Source organism: Gallinula chloropus (assembly GCF_964237585.1).
Source record: "Gallinula chloropus genome assembly, chromosome: 8".
NCBI lineage: Eukaryota > Metazoa > Chordata > Aves > Gruiformes > Rallidae > Gallinula > Gallinula chloropus.
The window spans coordinates 4,919,662-4,938,670 of record NC_140093.1 but is presented as its reverse complement, the minus strand read 5'-3'; the positions used below and the strand labels follow the sequence as shown (position 1 = coordinate 4,938,670).

The 19,009-nt window shown below is 40.6% G+C and overlaps 1 protein-coding gene across 1 annotated transcript in view; it reads right to left on the bottom strand.

Annotated features, from left to right (window-relative positions):
• UGGT1 (UDP-glucose glycoprotein glucosyltransferase 1) overlaps window positions 1-19,009 on the bottom strand; it is a gene marked incomplete at its 5' end in the record, with an annotated part of 36,333 nt that overhangs the window by 9,067 nt on the left and 8,257 nt on the right. Inside the window, 20 exons of the mRNA XM_084267644.1 lie at window positions 420-609; window positions 1,046-1,125; window positions 1,592-1,694; window positions 2,023-2,118; window positions 4,291-4,421; window positions 5,293-5,424; window positions 6,045-6,251; window positions 6,892-6,986; window positions 7,484-7,507; window positions 8,833-8,931; window positions 9,747-9,867; window positions 10,059-10,223; window positions 11,871-12,002; window positions 12,616-12,751; window positions 13,167-13,252; window positions 13,774-13,893; window positions 14,168-14,318; window positions 14,974-15,065; window positions 17,519-17,579; window positions 18,602-18,701. Coding sequence (XP_084123770.1) covers window positions 420-609; window positions 1,046-1,125; window positions 1,592-1,694; window positions 2,023-2,118; window positions 4,291-4,421; window positions 5,293-5,424; window positions 6,045-6,251; window positions 6,892-6,986; window positions 7,484-7,507; window positions 8,833-8,931; window positions 9,747-9,867; window positions 10,059-10,223; window positions 11,871-12,002; window positions 12,616-12,751; window positions 13,167-13,252; window positions 13,774-13,893; window positions 14,168-14,318; window positions 14,974-15,065; window positions 17,519-17,579; window positions 18,602-18,701 — 2,321 coding nt within the window. The remainder of the gene's footprint in view (window positions 1-419; window positions 610-1,045; window positions 1,126-1,591; window positions 1,695-2,022; window positions 2,119-4,290; window positions 4,422-5,292; window positions 5,425-6,044; window positions 6,252-6,891; window positions 6,987-7,483; window positions 7,508-8,832; window positions 8,932-9,746; window positions 9,868-10,058; window positions 10,224-11,870; window positions 12,003-12,615; window positions 12,752-13,166; window positions 13,253-13,773; window positions 13,894-14,167; window positions 14,319-14,973; window positions 15,066-17,518; window positions 17,580-18,601; window positions 18,702-19,009) is intronic.

The following is a 19,009-nucleotide window of genomic DNA, read 5'->3' as shown; positions in this document are numbered from 1 at the left end:
ATACTGTAACAGTCTAGTTCAAGGCCTGTTCTAGCAGCAGTGAGCTCCTAAACCCTCTGCAGCTGAGTGGATTTCTGCTGCACTAGTTTTCCTGTTGCACTGACACTGCATTTCCTAGCATGGGCCACAAGAGCATTTGCCAGTAACAAAAGCTGTGAAAATGAACAAGTAGGTGAAGACAGCTTGGTGGCTTCTCAGAGCAAGGGAAAGTAAGTAGGCTTTACTAACTGGAACAGTTCTCACTTCAGAATTTTAAAAAGGGGTTTCAAAAACAGCAACCTTATTATCAGCTGTGACATTTGCTGTATGGAGCTAATCAGTTGAAAAAGTCATTTTATGGCCAACGTTGTAACAAAAATAAGCCCTGGAAAAAGACCACCATTTAAACGCAGTAATAGGGACAGGTTGATCTCTCCTACCTCCTCCAAGTAAATATTATCAAGGTCATATGGGGTTCTGACAGATTCCACCATCCAGCTCTCAGGAGTGTTGAGGTTCAAGGTGAACAGTGGAGACTGGGGCATATCCAGAAACTTGGCAATGGGTCCTGGAGCCACGTTGTTCTCTGCCGTGAAAGAAATCTCCGGCTCCAAAACATAACGATAGAAGCTGAAATTTGAGAAATAAAGAGTTATGACCTGTTTCTGTAAAACTTGGCAAGTATTTCACTCTCACTGAACTTGCTGATGGCATCAGCTTTCCCAGACCTCCAACGTCTCCAGGAAGCTTAATGCAAATTTTCTCTTCCCTCTACCATACAGGAGACGTTGTCCAAAGCAGCACAGGTTGTGTTGACCTTAGAACAGGCCAGAATTTTCATCATCAAGGATCAACCAGAATGTGCAAGACTCACCCATTAAGATCAGTAAGTTATTTAACGGTTTTATATCTAAATAAAACCACACCCAACCCGTAAACCAGCTCAGGCTACCCACAAATTATATAGAAGAGCACAAAGCAGTTACTGAGATGTCTGTAGGACATCTGTTTCCGTGCTTGCACATTCCAACAGGTTTTTCTTTCTCTCTGGCACGGCCCTGCTTACCTTTTCAGTGGCATATCAGAAAGCCTGGACTGGCAGTTCATGAACACTCTTAGGTTCATATTTATCAGTTGGTTCAAAACCTAAAGCAGTGAGAAAAAGACATCCCTTAAGATGTTAGCTAGGAAAGTGGCCACTTTATATAGGTGACCGCAAGGAGGTAGGTTACCTGGGCATTCTCAATCCTCCCTTCTCTTTATTTGCTTCTAATTAGTGATTTTAAGAAGGGTTAACCTGCCCCCTCACATTGCAGGCTGTCTTTTGGGGATGCAGAGACTTTCTTCCTCAAGAACAGCCTTTGCAAAGTAAACTGTTAAAAAGGTGAAACTAAAAGCTGTCTAGATGATATTGAAGCGTCATCTGGTTAGTGTGTAGTACAGTGTAATTAGTCTTTCCACTAATAAATGTATTGTGCACACCTCAGACGCCATTAGAAGGTCAGTCAGTGGTCACCACCCAGGCAGGCAGGAAGACAAATGTTCCAAAATTGCAGAACTGGGACAAATTTCTGGAATTGCTGTAACGTACATTACAACATTGTGTACATACCAGAAGTAACGGAGCGAGTCTTTGAGCATCTCTGGTCACAGGATCAACAATAGCCACGACATCAAAGTATGTCTCACCCTCTTTTGGTCTCAGTTTAACTGCACTAAATAGAAGAAGAACCAATGTTAAAACGTCAGACTTTTGGATAAAGATAGGAAACCCACTGTCCATCTCATTCTGAAGGCAAATTACTTCTTAACTAATACATGTCTTCTGAAACTAGATAGAGAAAAAAATACATATTTGTGTGCAGAGACAGGTAAACAGGCAAAATTCCTGGAATCTCACTGTGTCCTGAGAACTCCTGGGGACTTCCCCACTGCTACTATTATTTTTTTTATTATTATTTTCTTAAGCTAATGCCACTTAAAACCATGGAGCATTAAAAGACAGGGAACAGCACACACCAGCAAACACCAGCAATTCTATACCTGTATCGTTCTTCAAAAAAGTGATACTCAATCCTGGCCTCTCCTTTTGGCTGAGCGGAAAGAAGAGCGTCCACCTTCATCACCAAGTCACTCGCGCTGAAAAGAAGGACGCACAGGAAAGTTTTACAGACACTCAGAAAACGTGTAGTTACCACTTTCCTGCCAGTGAGCAGCAAGAGAGAAAACAAACTGAATTCAGATACACAAACTACCACTTTTACTACCCCGCTACACAAGCTCTAAAGAATTAAACACACGTAAGGGTTAATGCACCATTAGTTTAAACGGGTTGCCAGTTTATTACTGAGGATACCAAAGGGTTGAGCTTTAATGAATACTGAACAGCTGGTATTTCAGAGGTCAGCCATGCTACAGGCACTGCTTTCCTGAACTTCACCGACCTGTAAGCCTTTCAGACCAAACCCTTGTTTCATAGTAGTCTTCTCATTTTTACACTGCAACTCTGAGAACTAGGAAGCAGTCCTGGATGTGGAGAAACTTCTGGGGCAGAGGCAGCCTAATGTTAAAAGAGAATTACCTCTGACAACCGCTTCCTTTCTCATCAAGCTTCAGGCTAGTATTTTAAGAACATATTTAATCTTGAAAATGTAAAAACTCTTCAAAGTCTGCCAAGTTCTACAGTGTTTGCCAATGCAGCAGATCATTTCAAAAGCTTCTTAAAAAAAACCCAAACAACTTTGGCAGCATTCAAACCAAACCCCACTGCTCTGTCCATAACCAGCCTGTGTTTAAACTACGCCCTCTTCCTCTACCCCATCATCTGTATTTCTCTTTTTGATTCCCAACACAGCTATGGGTGCAGAAGCGTTTGGAATGCCGTTAAAACAAGATTTCTGAAGAAAAGAGCTCATGCTTAACTTCCTTGGCCAGGAGCATCAGAAAAAATGTAATGCTCTAAATCTGAGAGAAACTGCCACCTTAGCTGTGAGCTCCGGTGCCCACGTGCACGCCCAAACGCGTCCACACAGGCTTCACTTCTTTTGACCCTGAAGATGACTCTCTTTTCGTTACCTCACCTCTATGCTTTTTGCAGTAGTTATCTAGAACTGTGATTTTCATTTTCTTATCTCTACGTTTCCTGTTGTTTTGCTTTAAAAAGTTGTAAGTAGTTTACACAATTCCATAATACACACAGTGAAATACATGACTAAAATATTTTTGATATGGATACCTCATGCAGCACTTAGCTGAACTGCAGACATCCAAAAACCACACTCAAGTGTCTCAGTTTGTTTCGTGTTTTCTGCTTTTACATCAATACTGTAGTAATCCTACACACAAGTCACCAAACCCTGACGTACTGGAGGCCTGTCAGTTAAGATCTAGCTGGGGGAAAACCCACATGTAGTCTGAAGGCTTTAGAATCAATGAAAAGTTAGGCTTCTCTTCCAGGCAGAGCTGCAGAAAGGTAGTGTGGTGCAGAACCCATCTTCAGGAATAAATGTCATGATGCACAGCAGCTTATACCGCTTGGTAGCACATCCCACAGCAGCAAACAGCTCTGCTCTGCTCTGCATGTAGATATCTTCTTGGTTGGTAAAGCTGTTACCAAGTCAACTAAATCTTGAATGAGACTTCACAAGCTCAGCACAGGAATGATTTTAGCTGCGTCACCACCCTCGTTCCTTGATTTTTCAGTCCACCTGTATCCCCCCCACCCCAGTCTGAGAATCTGCTTCCCAATTGCCTTAGATAAGGCAACAGGCTGATGCCACCCACACTGCTGTGATCAAAGGACTGTCTCAGTGAGTACCAATACATTTATTGTCTCACCTTCACTGGAATGGTCCTAGAGTAAATTCCTACAGACTTAGCACTTTCTTGCTGTTTGTCAGTGAGGCTCCAGCCAACACAACTTCTACAACTTCACTTAGGAGGTGAACCAGCCATAGCAGGTTGCTCCCAGACACAGATAAATGAAGAGCAATGAACTATGAGCATGGTACCGCAGCAGGGGTTGCTGGTACCCTCAGAACTGCCTCCTGAGCCTGGGGGATGCAGTTACAGCTCCATGCCTGCAGGAGACCGGAGCACGAGAAAGGCACTAAAGCACTTTAAACCAAATAAAGTGCATCCTTTTCCTTTCTCACTTGTCCCTCTGGACATCTGAGCCTCAACCATATAAACACACATAATGTCTGTTTAAAGCACCTATCCAGAGCATGCTTGATAAAGCTTTCTCCAGACTGCAGAAAGTCATGTTACCAAAATACTGCAATTTTTTTTAGGCTCTTCACATTTACTCACAGGTCTTCTTCAAATCCCAGCTGCTGAATCTGAGATTTGATTTTCTGGCCTGATGTCTTTAGTATGATATTCTCAAGGAGATGAAAATCATCTTGATTGAACATCTCACCATCCTCTAATGGGCCAATAATCTACAAAAAAAGGCAGGATCAGCATTAGTAGGGAAGGGCTACACCAAAACAAATGTGTTAAATGAATACTCCAGCTCAGTTTCAGTGGGTACTAACTGTTTAGGCAGGTATTAATGTCAACAGCACCACAGCTTAGCAGATAAATCTGGCTATTTAGAGCCAAGACTTAAGACATAAAAAGTGTGCTAAGAATTTTCACAAAGTGCTTAGTTTGCAGGAGTGAGGTGTGATGAATTACACGTGTACTACTACATCTTGACAGGGCAACAGAATACCAGGCCAGTTCTAATAGTCCAGCAGAACTCCAGCAAATCTCACTCCCTCTAAAAGCTGCCAAGACAATTCTTGCTCTTTTGGTACTGAGAGAAAGAATCCCACATTTTAACCTGAAGGGATACAGCAGTGACTGGGACTTGTGTGCAGATTTTCCCTAACTAGAAAGCAGATGACAAAACCCACCTTACACAGCTGGTTTCACTACTTGCAGTGAAATACTGTTGTAACATAATTCCCCCAATCTAAGTGGCTGTTACAGAAAGAGCTGATGGAAGAGACCAAGGCACCTTCATCAGGGCCAGATAGAGCAGAATTTTGCCCAATGAACTGAAGCAGCATGATCTTGAATTCATCACCCCTTTCTACCCCTGGACTTGGTTCACTGCCAGCAATAAAGCAGCCCTGTTAGTGAGAGATCTGAATTTGTACCAAACACCAGCACAAAGACAAGGTCACCACTGGTCAGAATAAATCAAAACCGGAAGTGGTCCTGAAGACTTATGACTCTGTGGCTGATCCCCAGAGTCACCAGCTCAGGGCCCGCTTCTTTCCCACGTGTGGACTATCTCTTTTACTGTCTGCTGATTGATCTCACCCTTCCATTGCTGATCACAGCCCTCTGCCCCTTCTTCAGCTTCAGAACATCTCTGCAGTATACAGCATGGGACAGAATAAAATCTACTTTGGGAGAGTCAAAGGCTTCTTTGAAAATATTGGTATCCATACCCTGAAAGAAAAGAATACTTGACATTGAAATGGGGAGAAAAGGGCACATCTGCACACTTTTTTAAAAGCACCTTGTTTGCATTCAAGAACATCTTCATACCTTGCTAAAACTTCTCCCCAGGCCCATTTTCTTTGTGCTCTTAAACCTGCTTCTTGCCCGTCTTCAAACATTACCCCAGCCTGTGATGCTAAGTGTCACAGCCCTGGTAATTGTGGCTGCTTGGACCAGTTGTTCCACTCTTCTGTTCTTGAGCAATTCTTGCCTAATGTTTTTAAAGCTACTTTGAGAAATAGAATTGTACTGTTTTTTTCTCAGCTTTTAAGAGAAGATGCTTGTTCTCTCTTAGCCCTCCAAAGAAACAGAGTCACTGAACAGATCCCGAATGTGAATTCCTTCTGACTTTGCAAAATTACATCGTTCTGATGTGTCTGAGGACATACTCTACTTCCAGATGACTGCTGTATTTTGGTAATTGTACCTTTCAGAGCAAACCCCACCCAACACCACCAAACCAGCAGTGCTTCTCTCCACTGTTAACGTATCTCTTGCATATGAGCATACTACACTACTATACATACATGAAGTAGCATGCCTTTGTAAATACCCACAGAGATGCTTACCCCGACAGCAAACTCTAAGATGTCAGCTCCTGCCTCTAGTGCTCTTGCAGTTTCTTCCTTGGCCATTTTGGTGATGAAGTTCTTGGCATTATTTGACGTTTGTGTCTGTAGAGCTGCCCATATGGCTTTAGCAACACGTGTATTCTGGCTGTTCGGATCTTCACTGGGATTGTTAATCATGCTGATTCGAACATTATTGCTGGATTTCTGTTTTTGATGAAACATGCATTAGAGAGTTTTCCATTTCAGGTATGCTTTAACTGAAAAGAATATGTCTGTTTCATTAAACTCTATCAGAGGCTTTGTATTTCTAAACCAGAAGGCCAGATTCTGTGCCAGGTAAATAACAGCACAGTGTTGAAAGGATAAATGACCTCATTTCGCATCAGCTATTTAGTTTACATATAGGCACCACTGAGACAGGAATCTTCTAGATTACAGTGCTCTGCCAAAGACAGAGGAGCACGGCCACCACTCAGAGGTCTAGCAAAACAGTGCTTTGAGAGTAAGCCATCTATGGTCATGATTTAGTTATCTTCCTGGGACAAATGGGACAGAGTAGAGAGTAATGTTCTTACTCATCTCCAACCCAAAACAGGCTTGTCCAGAACCTAAGGATGACATCTTTTCTTCCCTGTACTAGTGCAGTGCCAGGAGGGGATTCTGTCCTGGCAAAAGCAGCTCACTGATACTCCAGCCCCTACAAACCAGATGGGGCTGGATATTAGAGACCCTGCAGGGAGAACGGATCTCCCCAGCTCACACAACAAAGCAGCACAACCTCCAGGGCTCTCTTCCTGCTGCTGTATTAGCATTGCTTACCCATTGAAATGAAAACATTACCCACCTGATGTTTAATTGCATCATACAACAGTTGCCTCCCTGAAGGTTTATCGAAATCACCAACAATCCAGAAAGTGACTGGTCTAACAAAGGAATCATCTGAAAATAAAAAACAAGTGGGAGGAATTCAAGGGTGAAGGGAAAGAAAGATTTGGGTTTTCCTCATTTGGAGAAAAAAATACAATGCACATGCAAAGGTTTCAAACTAAGTAAAATTACGTAGGAAAGATATGGATGAAGCTACACTACGAAGTCTGGCAAGGCAAGAGTAACTACTGGTATGATGTTAGGCTTCATTCACTTCATTCAGGATGCCCACCTGGGGCAGCATGCATCACCCTCTCTATACACGAGGGGTTTTTTTCCCCTACCTTTTTAATTTCAAAATCACAAAAGAACCTAGGGCACAGACACACCACTTCTTTGTACTGAAGCTGTTAGTTCACAAAATCAGCTTTGTATAGAGAAAAAGAGTGCTGAAGCAAACATGCACTTAAACAGTTCTCTTCATTTCCTGCTGGCTCTGAAGCCACTGTTATAAAGGAACCAGAAAATTCCCAGAATAATAACATATAAAATGCTAAAGCATGAATTACCATAGATCTCCTTGGAAGACATTCCTGGTCAAAAAGCAGAAAGGAAAGGGGGAAAGGAGAGAGACGTTAATAATTGCATAGTAATCCCAGTGCATAGCTGCAGCACTGTACTGCCTGTAACTGAATCACTAAAGTTTGAGTGCAACAAGCACCAAGTTTGTGGTAATTCCCTTAGAATATATTTTGACATTTTCTTCTCCTCAAACAGACTGATACTTTATTTTCATGCCACAGCACTAATTGTACTACATATTACCAGTTTCATACCATACCATGAAGGCATCATTTCAAAGACTGTTTGCCTAAACTTTACGACCTGGACATTAACCATTTCTGTTATCCTCCCTCCTTAAAAACCAGCACACCAGTGCTATTTCAGTGCTGCTGCTGTGCCAGCAATACCAGTAACTTTCCTATTATTTTAGAAAATAAATGTGCTACGGTATTAGCATAATCAGATACCAGTTATTAAATACCTTAAGTGACAGAAGGGACAGTGACCCAAAACTGTTGAGCCATGGGATTGCAAATTAATGCACGCTCTCAAAGGAGCCTGTGGAGGTGTAGGTTTAATTAACATTCTACAAAGGGAAAACAAGGAATTTTTTCAAATCTAAGTTGCTGAACATGAACCAAGGGCAAATATGCATCAGAAGGAACAATGAGAACATTTCAGGCGGTGCATGCAAGTGGTAGTGGCTGGAAACAGGTCTGGGGAAACTCAGGAGAGCCTCATAAGGAAGACAGACAGGAACAAGAGGAATTGGTTCAAATGACAGTAGATTATTTACAATTCCTAACTGGAATGGATATCAGGAAGGCCTGCCTAAGCTCTTTATTATGTCTGCACGTGTGTCTGTCTTACACTGAGAAGTCCAGCAGAGCTTTAACACTAACAGGAGACTTGATATATAAAGCAGTAGGACAGTACTATCATTGAAAAAGCAGTACATGCACTGGAGCAAGGTTAGAAGTTGTATTAAATAATGGGCAATAACAACTTCTAGAAACTTTAAATGATGAGACAGAGAGCTGGAACCCCTTCTATTTTGCTAGTTTGTGTCACTGCAGGATCAGGGCTTACACTGCTGCATGCCTGGTGGTCATCTGCAATACGGCAAGAGCAGGTTGGATGGGACTTCATTGTTCACCCAAGGCTGCGTGTAGAAAGGGGAACATTCTTGTTCCCTGGAGATGTCACACCTTATAAAACTGTATTTCTTTTTAACCCTGAGACTGCCATTACCCACAGGCCTGAACGAGGCTCAGTGTGTGTGCTGAGTACCGCGGATACACTTGGAAACGCACATAGGATGAGATCTGGGCTTGTAATCCACTGCAGATGTTACCTTTCTTTGTTAAGTAGGTCATGCTGTTGGCAACAGCAGCTGTCTTATCTTTGGAATCCAGCGTCGTAAATCGAGCAAAGTCATCCACAAAAAAGTTATCTGAGGAAGAGAAAAATTATTAGATGCCAAAGCAAAGTGTTCCATGTAAAACAACAGACAAATCAGTCCTGTTACCAGAACATTAAAAACACATCCCATTTTGTTCTTCATGAGACTGTTTTTTATGTCTCATTTCCACTGTTCTTGTATAACAGGCTGAGGAATGTATTTTTGTTGTCTCATACGTTACAGTAATAACTTCACTGCATATTTGGTATGCTGAAGTCAGTTGAAAAAACTGTTCAAGTTTCACTTAGTTGAAGTTAATTTATGTAAATAATACAAATTTTAAAATCTACCATGTTACTATTTCCCAAGCAGCTCAAAAAAAGTTGTTTTTGCAGTACTGTTGCTACACCGCAGAGTAGCTGCATTGTATATTAATACATTTATCCCTTAGAAGCTCTGCTAGAACAATTGGCTCAGCAAAATTTTAACTAGTTCCTGACATAACTATCAATCTCTGCTCAAAAAAGTGTTTGAAACCAGAAGCAAGCTGTTGCTTTATACATTACATGACTCTTCTTGGCTTTTGCTAGAATTGCTAATTTCTCCACTGCACAAGTCATATTGTCTGAACAGTTTGTATAAAATGAAAATTTTGAACAATCTGTAGGCACTAATGTTGTACAAAACATCTTCCCCAGCACCAGGGCTACAACACCCATCCTTATATGTCCTTTCCAACTCAGGATACCCTATGACTCTATGATCACTTGGGGTGTCAATAACTTCGCATTAAAGCTTTCCATTGGGACAGCAAAAGTCTTTGACTCCAATACTTCAGGTTCAATGCAATTAGAAGTATCCCTTACTCATTCCTGTCAGATCTAGGTACTCTCTGTCAGACGTTAAAATTCTGGAGTTAATTCTTGGAACAACATTAGGCTGGTTCATGATGTACTCGACCACGTCTTGGTCATTAGATAATTCACCCTGAAGAGGAAAGAAGCAATAATTGAGATTTCACGTGTGTGTTTACCTTAGAGAATTCAACAAACAAACCCCCAAAGCAACAACAACAAAACAAATCAAGAAATTAGGCAAGTTGTCATGCATACTGCATACTGAGTCAGTTTTTCCAAATCTTGTTTCTCTCTGAAGTTACAGCTGAACTCAGCACCTACCAGGTACACGGCTCGCTGGAAGATGCCTGTGGTTTCCAGGATTTTGTGCATTGTCACAGTTTCCAGGTCATCAGGATCCAGCTGATCTTTTTGAAAAGGCATCCCATTGAAGAGCACCACAGGCAGAGGACCTACACCTGTCTGCTCGAAGTAACCTCTCGCTGCCTGAACACAGGGAAAGAAGCAGCTTTACCAGGTCAGCCCATTAACATGAGGGATCGTGTTTCTGTGTAATACCCACACAAGTCTGTTACAAACACACCAAGGTGTCCTTGCAGCTTTGATGTAATAGTAATTTTACTCAGTGTATAAGACACTTTCTGCTTCTTCCATGAAGAACACATCCTCGTCTTTTCAGAGTTTCAAAGCAAAAAAAAAGCTACTTCATAATAATGCAAAACCCCATTAAATTTGTACTGTAAATAAACTGATTCCAATGAGCACTTTCTGGTAATAACAATAAATACACATGAGGAAATAGGACTTTGCACACAGAAGCAAATGCAGTGCAAGCACTGATACAGTTGTAAGGGGGTTTGGTTTATTTTTTAAGAACATGTTTCTTGTGGAAAAGTATTTACTTGTGGGGCAGGGTGTTCTTATGGCAAGACAGACATCCCCCATTTCCTGTAACCACTGCAAAATGCACAATATGTCTTATGGACAGGTTCTTTTTAGGGGTTTTTGAGACTTTTTGAGTACACAAATACCACAGAGCTTAGATGAAAGATTGTGCAATGTTGTTTGTGTCCTTTGTATGGAGATAAGCTCTTTCTAAAGGCTTCCTTCCTTATCCCAAGGCTTTGCAATGTTTTAAGATGTGGTTGTGCTGAATGGTGTCAGGTTGCAGCAAGGCCTCCAGAATGATGTCTCACATCTTCTGGAGGACAGATAGTACTTGGCACATGATGGGAGTTTCAGGATGGGGGTTGTTGCTTTGGTTTTGCTAGGGTTTGATTTGGTGTCTGGTACGTAAACTGAAAAGGCCTCTCTGGTCATATGAAAATTTCTGTTTTCTGTTGCTTTCAATTTCCTCAGGAAAATGCTTTTCCTTCACTTTCCTACATCAGAGGATGGAAAACGTGCATACATACAAGCCTGGTTATATAACCCTGACCACATCCTTACATGTACAGATGTAGGCAGTATCGCTGTGTTACAGAGCTATTATAAAATGTATTTTCACTCTTTCAGAATATTCAACAAAAATATAAAACATCCCAGTACAGAATTTCAAATAAAACCTCCTTCATCTCACATCTAAGTGACCCAGCAGTGATCTGCTCTCCCAGTTTCCTCTATGCAGAGAAGTGTTGACCCTAAAACCAGCTCTACAAAATGATTTGGGGAGGATTGTTGAATGCCTTGCTATACCCCACCATTACTAAATCTCACACAGTATTCAAATACTGACAGAGAAAACCCACACCAATCCCTCCCAGGCATTCAGCCCCTTAGTCTTCTTGTGAACCATCCCCAGCACCATGATCTTTTTTCAAGCAATTTTAAACTCTGCAGAAGTCTCCATATAAGTCATGTTTTGGTTCTGCTGAGTCACAGGAAAATTATCATGGTTCTGGTAATATACATACACACTTGGAAGATAGTATATATATCTATTACATATCTATTATATAAAGCTTTGTGCTGAATAATTTCAAGTGTTACTAAAAATCACCAACATGGTAACAAAGTAGGTACCTGGTTAGTAAAAGAACCACATGAAGAAATTTGATGTAACAATATTTTCATTAAAGCATTACAGCAAAACACAAGTTTTAACACCCCCCCCTTTATTTCATGAATTCTTACCTTTCTGTTTTGATCAAAAGGAGAATCAATTCCCAGAATACTGTTGACTTCCACATAAGGATACTGCTTCTCAAGAACACTAACCACATGCTCCACTTTGAGCTGATCTCCTGTTTTCACTTTGTTATAGATCTGAAAGGGCAATACAAATACAGGTGTACAGTGGCAAGTGTAAAGCTTCAGTCCTTGCTAAAGGTAAGTTGTCCTGTCACCAGTATTCCAGTAATTAAAGTCATTAATAGCCAGATCACAAAACATTTTCCTATTTATTAGCTATAATAACAGCCCCTGAGCACTTGAGCCTCTTAGAATTATCTTGATTTACCTCATAGTCATCCCAGTGAGATTGGAAAGAAGTAGATTTGTACAACAGTGTCAAACCACAAATAGAAATGCCTTTGCTAGTACCTATTATATCCTTTTATAGGGCAAATCTATGCAGCAGGAACTGTTCAAAACAGATTATAATATGGAAAGGTTACAGCAGTTCAAAACTCACTGGTGGAATAAGCAGAGAGGCAGGATCAGAAGAACGTGCAGAAGTGTTAAGTGTCACAATTAAATCTAGTCTCATTTGTTCATGTTAGGTCAGAAGTGCTTTACAAAGAAACATGGATTATGTGGTACTGGCATTCAGAAGTGTTCTGAACACTCAGTCAAAGAAAAATTTCTTTATCATCTACTTATTAGTACATTAACAAAATCTTACTGACATGGAAAACACTAATGTTAAGTGAATACTTACAGACATGACAGTCTGGAAAGCATAGTTATTGTCCACTTCTTGTGCCACATAATTGTATGCCCTAAGGAGGGCAACACCAGCATCCTGAAGTCCATCAACATCCTCAGAGTCATTAACCACAAAGACTAGTCCTATCCTGCAATCACACAAATTCCAAGATTATGACTACATTATACTAACAATCAGCTCTTCACACCACTATCAGCTCTGGTCATCATCTTAGACAAGGGCTTTTCTGGAGTGGACACAAAAGATTGAGCGTAGTGGCCAGGAATCGAACTTCAGATATCTAATTTCTTGGTGAGTCCATCAGAACCTTGCTTTTCATCTTTCTTTCATCCAGAGTTCTTGCTTTTAAGTTTCTTTTTGACTGTTAAAGAAACCAAACACTGTTTTGCATTGAAAAAAAGTCAAAGCAGCAGCAGTTTTTATTAAATGCCCTTTCCAACCACCAATACAAAGTATCTTAACATTTCTACAATGTCCTGGCAATGACAATTTTTATAATTGCCGAAGTCCCCAAAACCCCCTTTAAAACATCCCCCAGTTACCTCAGGGGGATGTGGTTACTGAAGAACATCTCTGCCACATTCAGTAATTCTGCTGTTGTCTCATGAGCAGGATCTACTATCAGCACCTGTATAAAAAGTACAAAAGAAAGTGTCTCTTCTTACTCAATACATGGCTTTTAATTATTGCAATTTTATTCATGTCTCAGTGCAGAATTATCATCAGTCTTATTTTATATGCTGCCAGGAAGATGAGGCCATCTAAATAACTTTCTTCTGAAGTTTTGAAGCCCACAGTGTGATACACCCTAACTGAACCAGTCCTTTAACCCAAAGAGAACATACTCCTTGCATACTTTACCTCAGTATCCCCTGGCACCTGGGCTTCTGTCTGCACACAGATCCACCCTGGAAGATGTGCATGGGAGACAGGCTTTCACCAGAGCTGAGGAACACAGCAGTGCTCAGCTCAAGCCCCTGGAGAGCCGATGCTGCTGAGACGTTCTCAGAGCAAGCCCAAGCCCACGCAGACATGGGCCACTCAGAATGAATTTAGGCCCCTTCATTCATGCCAAGTAATTTCAATGTCAAAATTACAGAACTCCACAGAAAAAGAGAGCAAAGGAATGTTAATCAGGTTGCTACTTACAAAATTATGGAAGTTTTTTCTGATTTGTCTGATCACGCCTGGAAATGTGGGACGCAGCAGTTCCTGCACACTGGAAGGCCAGGAGTTATACCGACTGTCAACTTCCAGATTGTTGATCCACTGAGAAAAAACAAAGGCATTTAAGGGATTGACAATTCTCCTGCTTGAGGCTGAGACTGTTTTTTAAAATACTAAGGTATTTAAAATCAAACACTGTATTGAGAGCTGTATGAACAAAAAGACAAGCTTTTTAAGAAGAGCTAATGATATTTATAACCTTTTTTTTTTCTTCACTGCAGTTTCAGAGCTGATTGTAAGAACAAAAGCTCCCTGACAGCCAAGAATGTGCTGCCCTATGGAAAGCAAGGTATTTCTTACATAAAACTACACACACCGAAATAGCAGGACTTCTGATGTCCACAGCATAGTCAGAGTCTGATGGCTGGATGTTCAGCTTCAGAACATTGTGCAGAGAAAGACCCTCAATTCCTAAGCTGTGCAGACCTTCCATAACACGAGCTTCATTGCGCAGCACATCGATCAAGCTGGAAGGAAAAGAAAAAGTGTTGAATTTTGAAGACACAGCAAATAACTTGCTCTTATCTAAAGGTTAACAGATGACAGGTATAAACCTGTCTGCCATGCATTACTTAGCTTACTTATCACCTGTCTCTAGCTGTCCTAAGAAACTTGAGACAACTTAAAATTACTGAATTCTATTTCTAGGAAAAACTGCATTAAATCAAGATAACTAAAGCATAATATACATATATAATTTCAATTCCCCATTATAGAAGCACATCTTGGCAATGCTATAAGGTGGTTTTCACATGAAAACTTTACAGTGGGTTAACCTCTGGGAGTCAGTCTATCTTCAGAAAAAAAAAATCTGTATGTTAATAGTTTTGGAGAGCTAAAAGCTTGCTACTCATAGCACAGATCAAAAGAGCAGTACAGAGGTGAGTTCCCATGCCAATATGCAAGGGTATTCCAGTGTTTACATCTGCTTTTTTGCTAGAAATGCACTTCCACCAGAGCAGGAACCATGACTTGCTTTTTCCAGTACTTAACAATTAAACCCAGTTTAGGTATAGATTTTGTGAAGGAGGTTTGAAACTAAGGGACTTCACCATCTGTACTCAAGCAGGGTGCACACTGCTAAAGAGGATGCAGTTATTCTGAAGAAGGAAACGTTCCTACCTAAATATGTCCTGAGTGTCTAAATCAATAAGTAGTCCATTGATGAACAGGGCAGAATCTCCTGGTTGTAGTCCTAATGTTCCTTTGAAATACTGAAAGAGAGTAGAAGGCCATTAGAAGAATGCCCCACGCAGAGTTTAATGTGTCAGAGTTGCAGATTTTACCTCCCTTACTGCATTAGGTTACTTCTCAGCCTGCAGTCTTTGATGACTGTGTGCACACATCCATACCAGAGGAAGAAACAGCTGGAGCTATTTAGCACATAGATACATAAATGGGACTTATCTTTGTTTCTGCATGATTCAGTAGTGCATCGGGAAGTCCCGAGTAGACTTGTTAAATTATTTTTCAGTCTTTTCAGATTAACTAACAGTAAATACTCATCTGACACTCGCTAGTGGAACTAACTACTGTGTTTAAGGAACTAGTTAAGTCCTGACCTAGTGAGTATATCATCAACGGAAAGTGGATGAGCTGCCACTGTAGTCTGATCTGCCCAAAATCAGGCAGCATGCAAATGGAAAAGTTCTTACCAAGTACCTCTAAGCAGCACCACAACTGAGTGGATACTTGCCCCTGAATCAAGGCCCCATCACAGAGAACAATTTTGATGCAGGAGAGGTGAATAAAGCAGTTTCATGAAGGAAATTTCCTAACTGTAGGGTGAAAAAAATCTATATAAAAACTTAGAAGAGGTACTGAAAGAAAGCAGTGTCATTGTTGCAGGACCAGTTACAAAATCCTAGTAACAGGCAAGATGAACTGTGAAGGAGAAACACAGTATTTGGTTTTTAAAAACACTGCTATCATGAATAATGTAAGCAAAGCAAACAGAGGAATAGCAAAGGACCATGTGAAGTACCAAGAACAGGAAAGGAGCATCTAAAGAGGAAGAATTTATATATTCAATAAAAAAGTCCCTGAGAGAGCTGAGTATATGCAGTGTTAAATTGTATCTGTTGGTGGATAACTACATAGTACACTGTAACTTGCTAATCCCAGTGAGCTTCACTATCAAAGAGTATCCACACAAACCAGGTCATGCACAGAACAGCTTCCAAGGGCAGCGTTAGGTCTAGCCAGATCTGGATCCAGTAGCCTACTTTGAATAAAAACAAACCCACAAAATCAGGGGATTACCTGTGGACCAGTCCAATCTAGCACATAACAGAAAAGCCACCAGGAAGCTTTAGCTTGCACTTACATTCTAGACTTGGTCCTTTCCAGAACCACACCGGGCGACAGTGCCAAACCGCATCCCTTTTCTGATTTTACTGCTATCGAACAAGAAGGGATTTCTCTTTCAGAACAGGAATCTCAGGGGACTGCAGGTAACTTTGCATTTAGTACCAGACTAGCCAAATATCATTGATTAGATGTTAAACAAAGACATAAGTGTTTTGTGTTTTTCCTGTTAATACGAAGCGAGACTGAACTGCATGAACAGATCAGCGTAGCTCAGATAACAGATGGTAGAAGGTAGCACAGGTATTCTGCATCCTTCTTGTAAACACTGATATCTAAGCACCACCTCAAATGGGGTAAAGAGAACCAAGTTTCTTCTGCATCCTTAAAACTGTAAGAAGATGCTTAATACATTTAATTTTCAATTAATGGCTTACTAATAAGCTATGTTCCATTCAGGTCAGACTATTTTAAAAAAATCTGAAAATAAAACTACATTTTGACTCTCAATAACTTCCACTAAAAAGCACTCACACTTTTAATATCAAGTTGCTTTTGAGAAGTTACTTGAAGTCAGATTCTTGTTACCCTGTTACTTGTTACAAGCAGTGCTGTAACATTCAGACCTTACACATCTGCTCTGCCACTCAGATCTAGGGCAGAGACTGAAAGGCGGCCACCCAGCAGGCACAGTCCTACAACAAAAAACATGTTATCCTTCTCTATACAACTTTAGTTGGCAAGCCATTGCTACAGACATGTAACTCAGAAACTAAGTAAGCAAGGGCTGATGTGACAAGGGCCTGTCTGGTAGATCACATTAAGACAAGTCTGCATGGAAATCCTAAGAACACCTACACTGTAAGTTTGGTGTCAATAAACATTTTCTCCCAGGGCCAACAATACAGTTACCTGGTAAGCACTTGTTAGTGTGTATTAAAGTAACCTTCTGTTTGGTATCCAAACTCAGAATCGGTGAACCTGATTTATCTTTATAAAATGAATCTTAAATACAATGGAAGGACTCTCAGAACACTTGACTACTGTGAAAACCATTGTAGGGGCAGCTCTGTGAACAAAATCCCATGTCATCATATCCCAACACAGTGATATCACTCAAAGAATTTGTGACCAATACTTTAATATTTCAGCAAACAAGCTGAATTGTGTTCCTCATCCTGTTTGAAAATCCACCGAGTCTTTACTTCCCAGGTGTGTATTACAACAAAGTTGCATATAAAAATATCAGGTCATCATTTCTGAGCAGAACAAACTTTTTAGTAGAATCTTTACTTTCAAAGCTTGAATTTATATTAAAACATAAGTGCAAAAGCACTACCTTACTTTATGAAGACATTACCTTTTGGTTCTCTTCAATTTCTGCTCTGAGTTCCGAAGAAACAACTGTTTTTGTTATGGCTCTACAGAAGTAAAAACATCATGCTGTGAATCATCTCACTGTTTATCTCATAGATAGAACAGGTATCTACTTATCTTAATTTTGATACCTTATATATAAATAGATTTAGTCTTCTAGTATAAAGAGCTGCAATCAGAAGCACTTTCACCTTGTGGTACCATTAAACAGGAGAACCTGCTGGTCTTCCCTTAGCCTTACAATGCAACAGCACATAAAAATGTTAACCTCATGCCAGCGCTCTCAGTCTCGTTTCACACCAGCCTGCCAGAGAGGTAGGAGGTAGAGACTGGCAGCAGAAAACGGGGATTTCACTGCTCGTTACAGGTTCTCATTCCTTTCCTTACACTGCACCCTGTGATTGGTGAGCACAGCTCACAGATCTGACCACACACAATGAATGTGTGATGCCTACCTTAGGAAGTTACAAATAGCACAATCTCAATATCGTTTAGTGGGAAATAAGAACAGAATTCAAGTTCCCTTTACTCTCAGATATATCTCCACCTACCCAAAAAGGAGAAGCTCCTATAGTATCAAGCCCAGTCTTGGAATTTATCAAATTTATTTCTAATAAGGCCAGATTGTGACTGAATAACTTCAAATTAATTTGAATCTACTCAATAGAGTCATTGACAATCCAGTGGAATCACACATCAGTCGCTGACATGAGACTGACTGGGCTGTTTGCAAAGTGGATCCAGTAAATAGATGAAGCTTAAAGGCACCATACAGAAAGCTATCAAGAAATACTTGAGGACACAATGCAAAACTTCCAGAAGCATTTCACAACAAAACAGCATGGGTCATTCTGTCAAATGTTCCACCACTCCACATCAGCTGCCATCCCAGAGAAACTCTAAGATCCTCTCTGTAACCACAGACTGAAGGCTACTCTGCATCAACATTCCCCAGGGTTTGCTTCCAGCTAAATGGCAACTTGGACATTAACCCAACTGCCTGTCTCAGGTTCTGCTCAGAAAAAAGACAGTAAGAAAACTTCCTAGAACTTGTATTCAAAGTTACCTGGCCTTTGTAGGAAAGTTTTGACTGAGATCTTTCATGACCATCAAAGCATCCACAGGGGGAGCAGCCAGAATGCGAGCAGCAGTTTGAAAACTTAAATCTAGAAGTGAAAAAAAAATAGAAGTCAAGAACTCAAAGCTGAAAACAAGCCAATGCAGTCACCTTCACTTCAGTTTTCACCTTTTTTGCTATCTATGAAAATTGATTCTCTATCTTTGCCTTTAGATAGCAGTGTGGGTTTTATTCTTCTTCCTTCTATCCAACTTCTGTTTGTTGTTGCCTTGAAGTAATTCCCTCTTTCAAAATGGCCCAATGAATCCTGATCATCCTCTCTTTTTTTTCCTGGGGTGGGAGGATCAGCCCTTCAGAAGGGGTCAGGGTACCTTTTTCATAAGCTAGAAATACAAA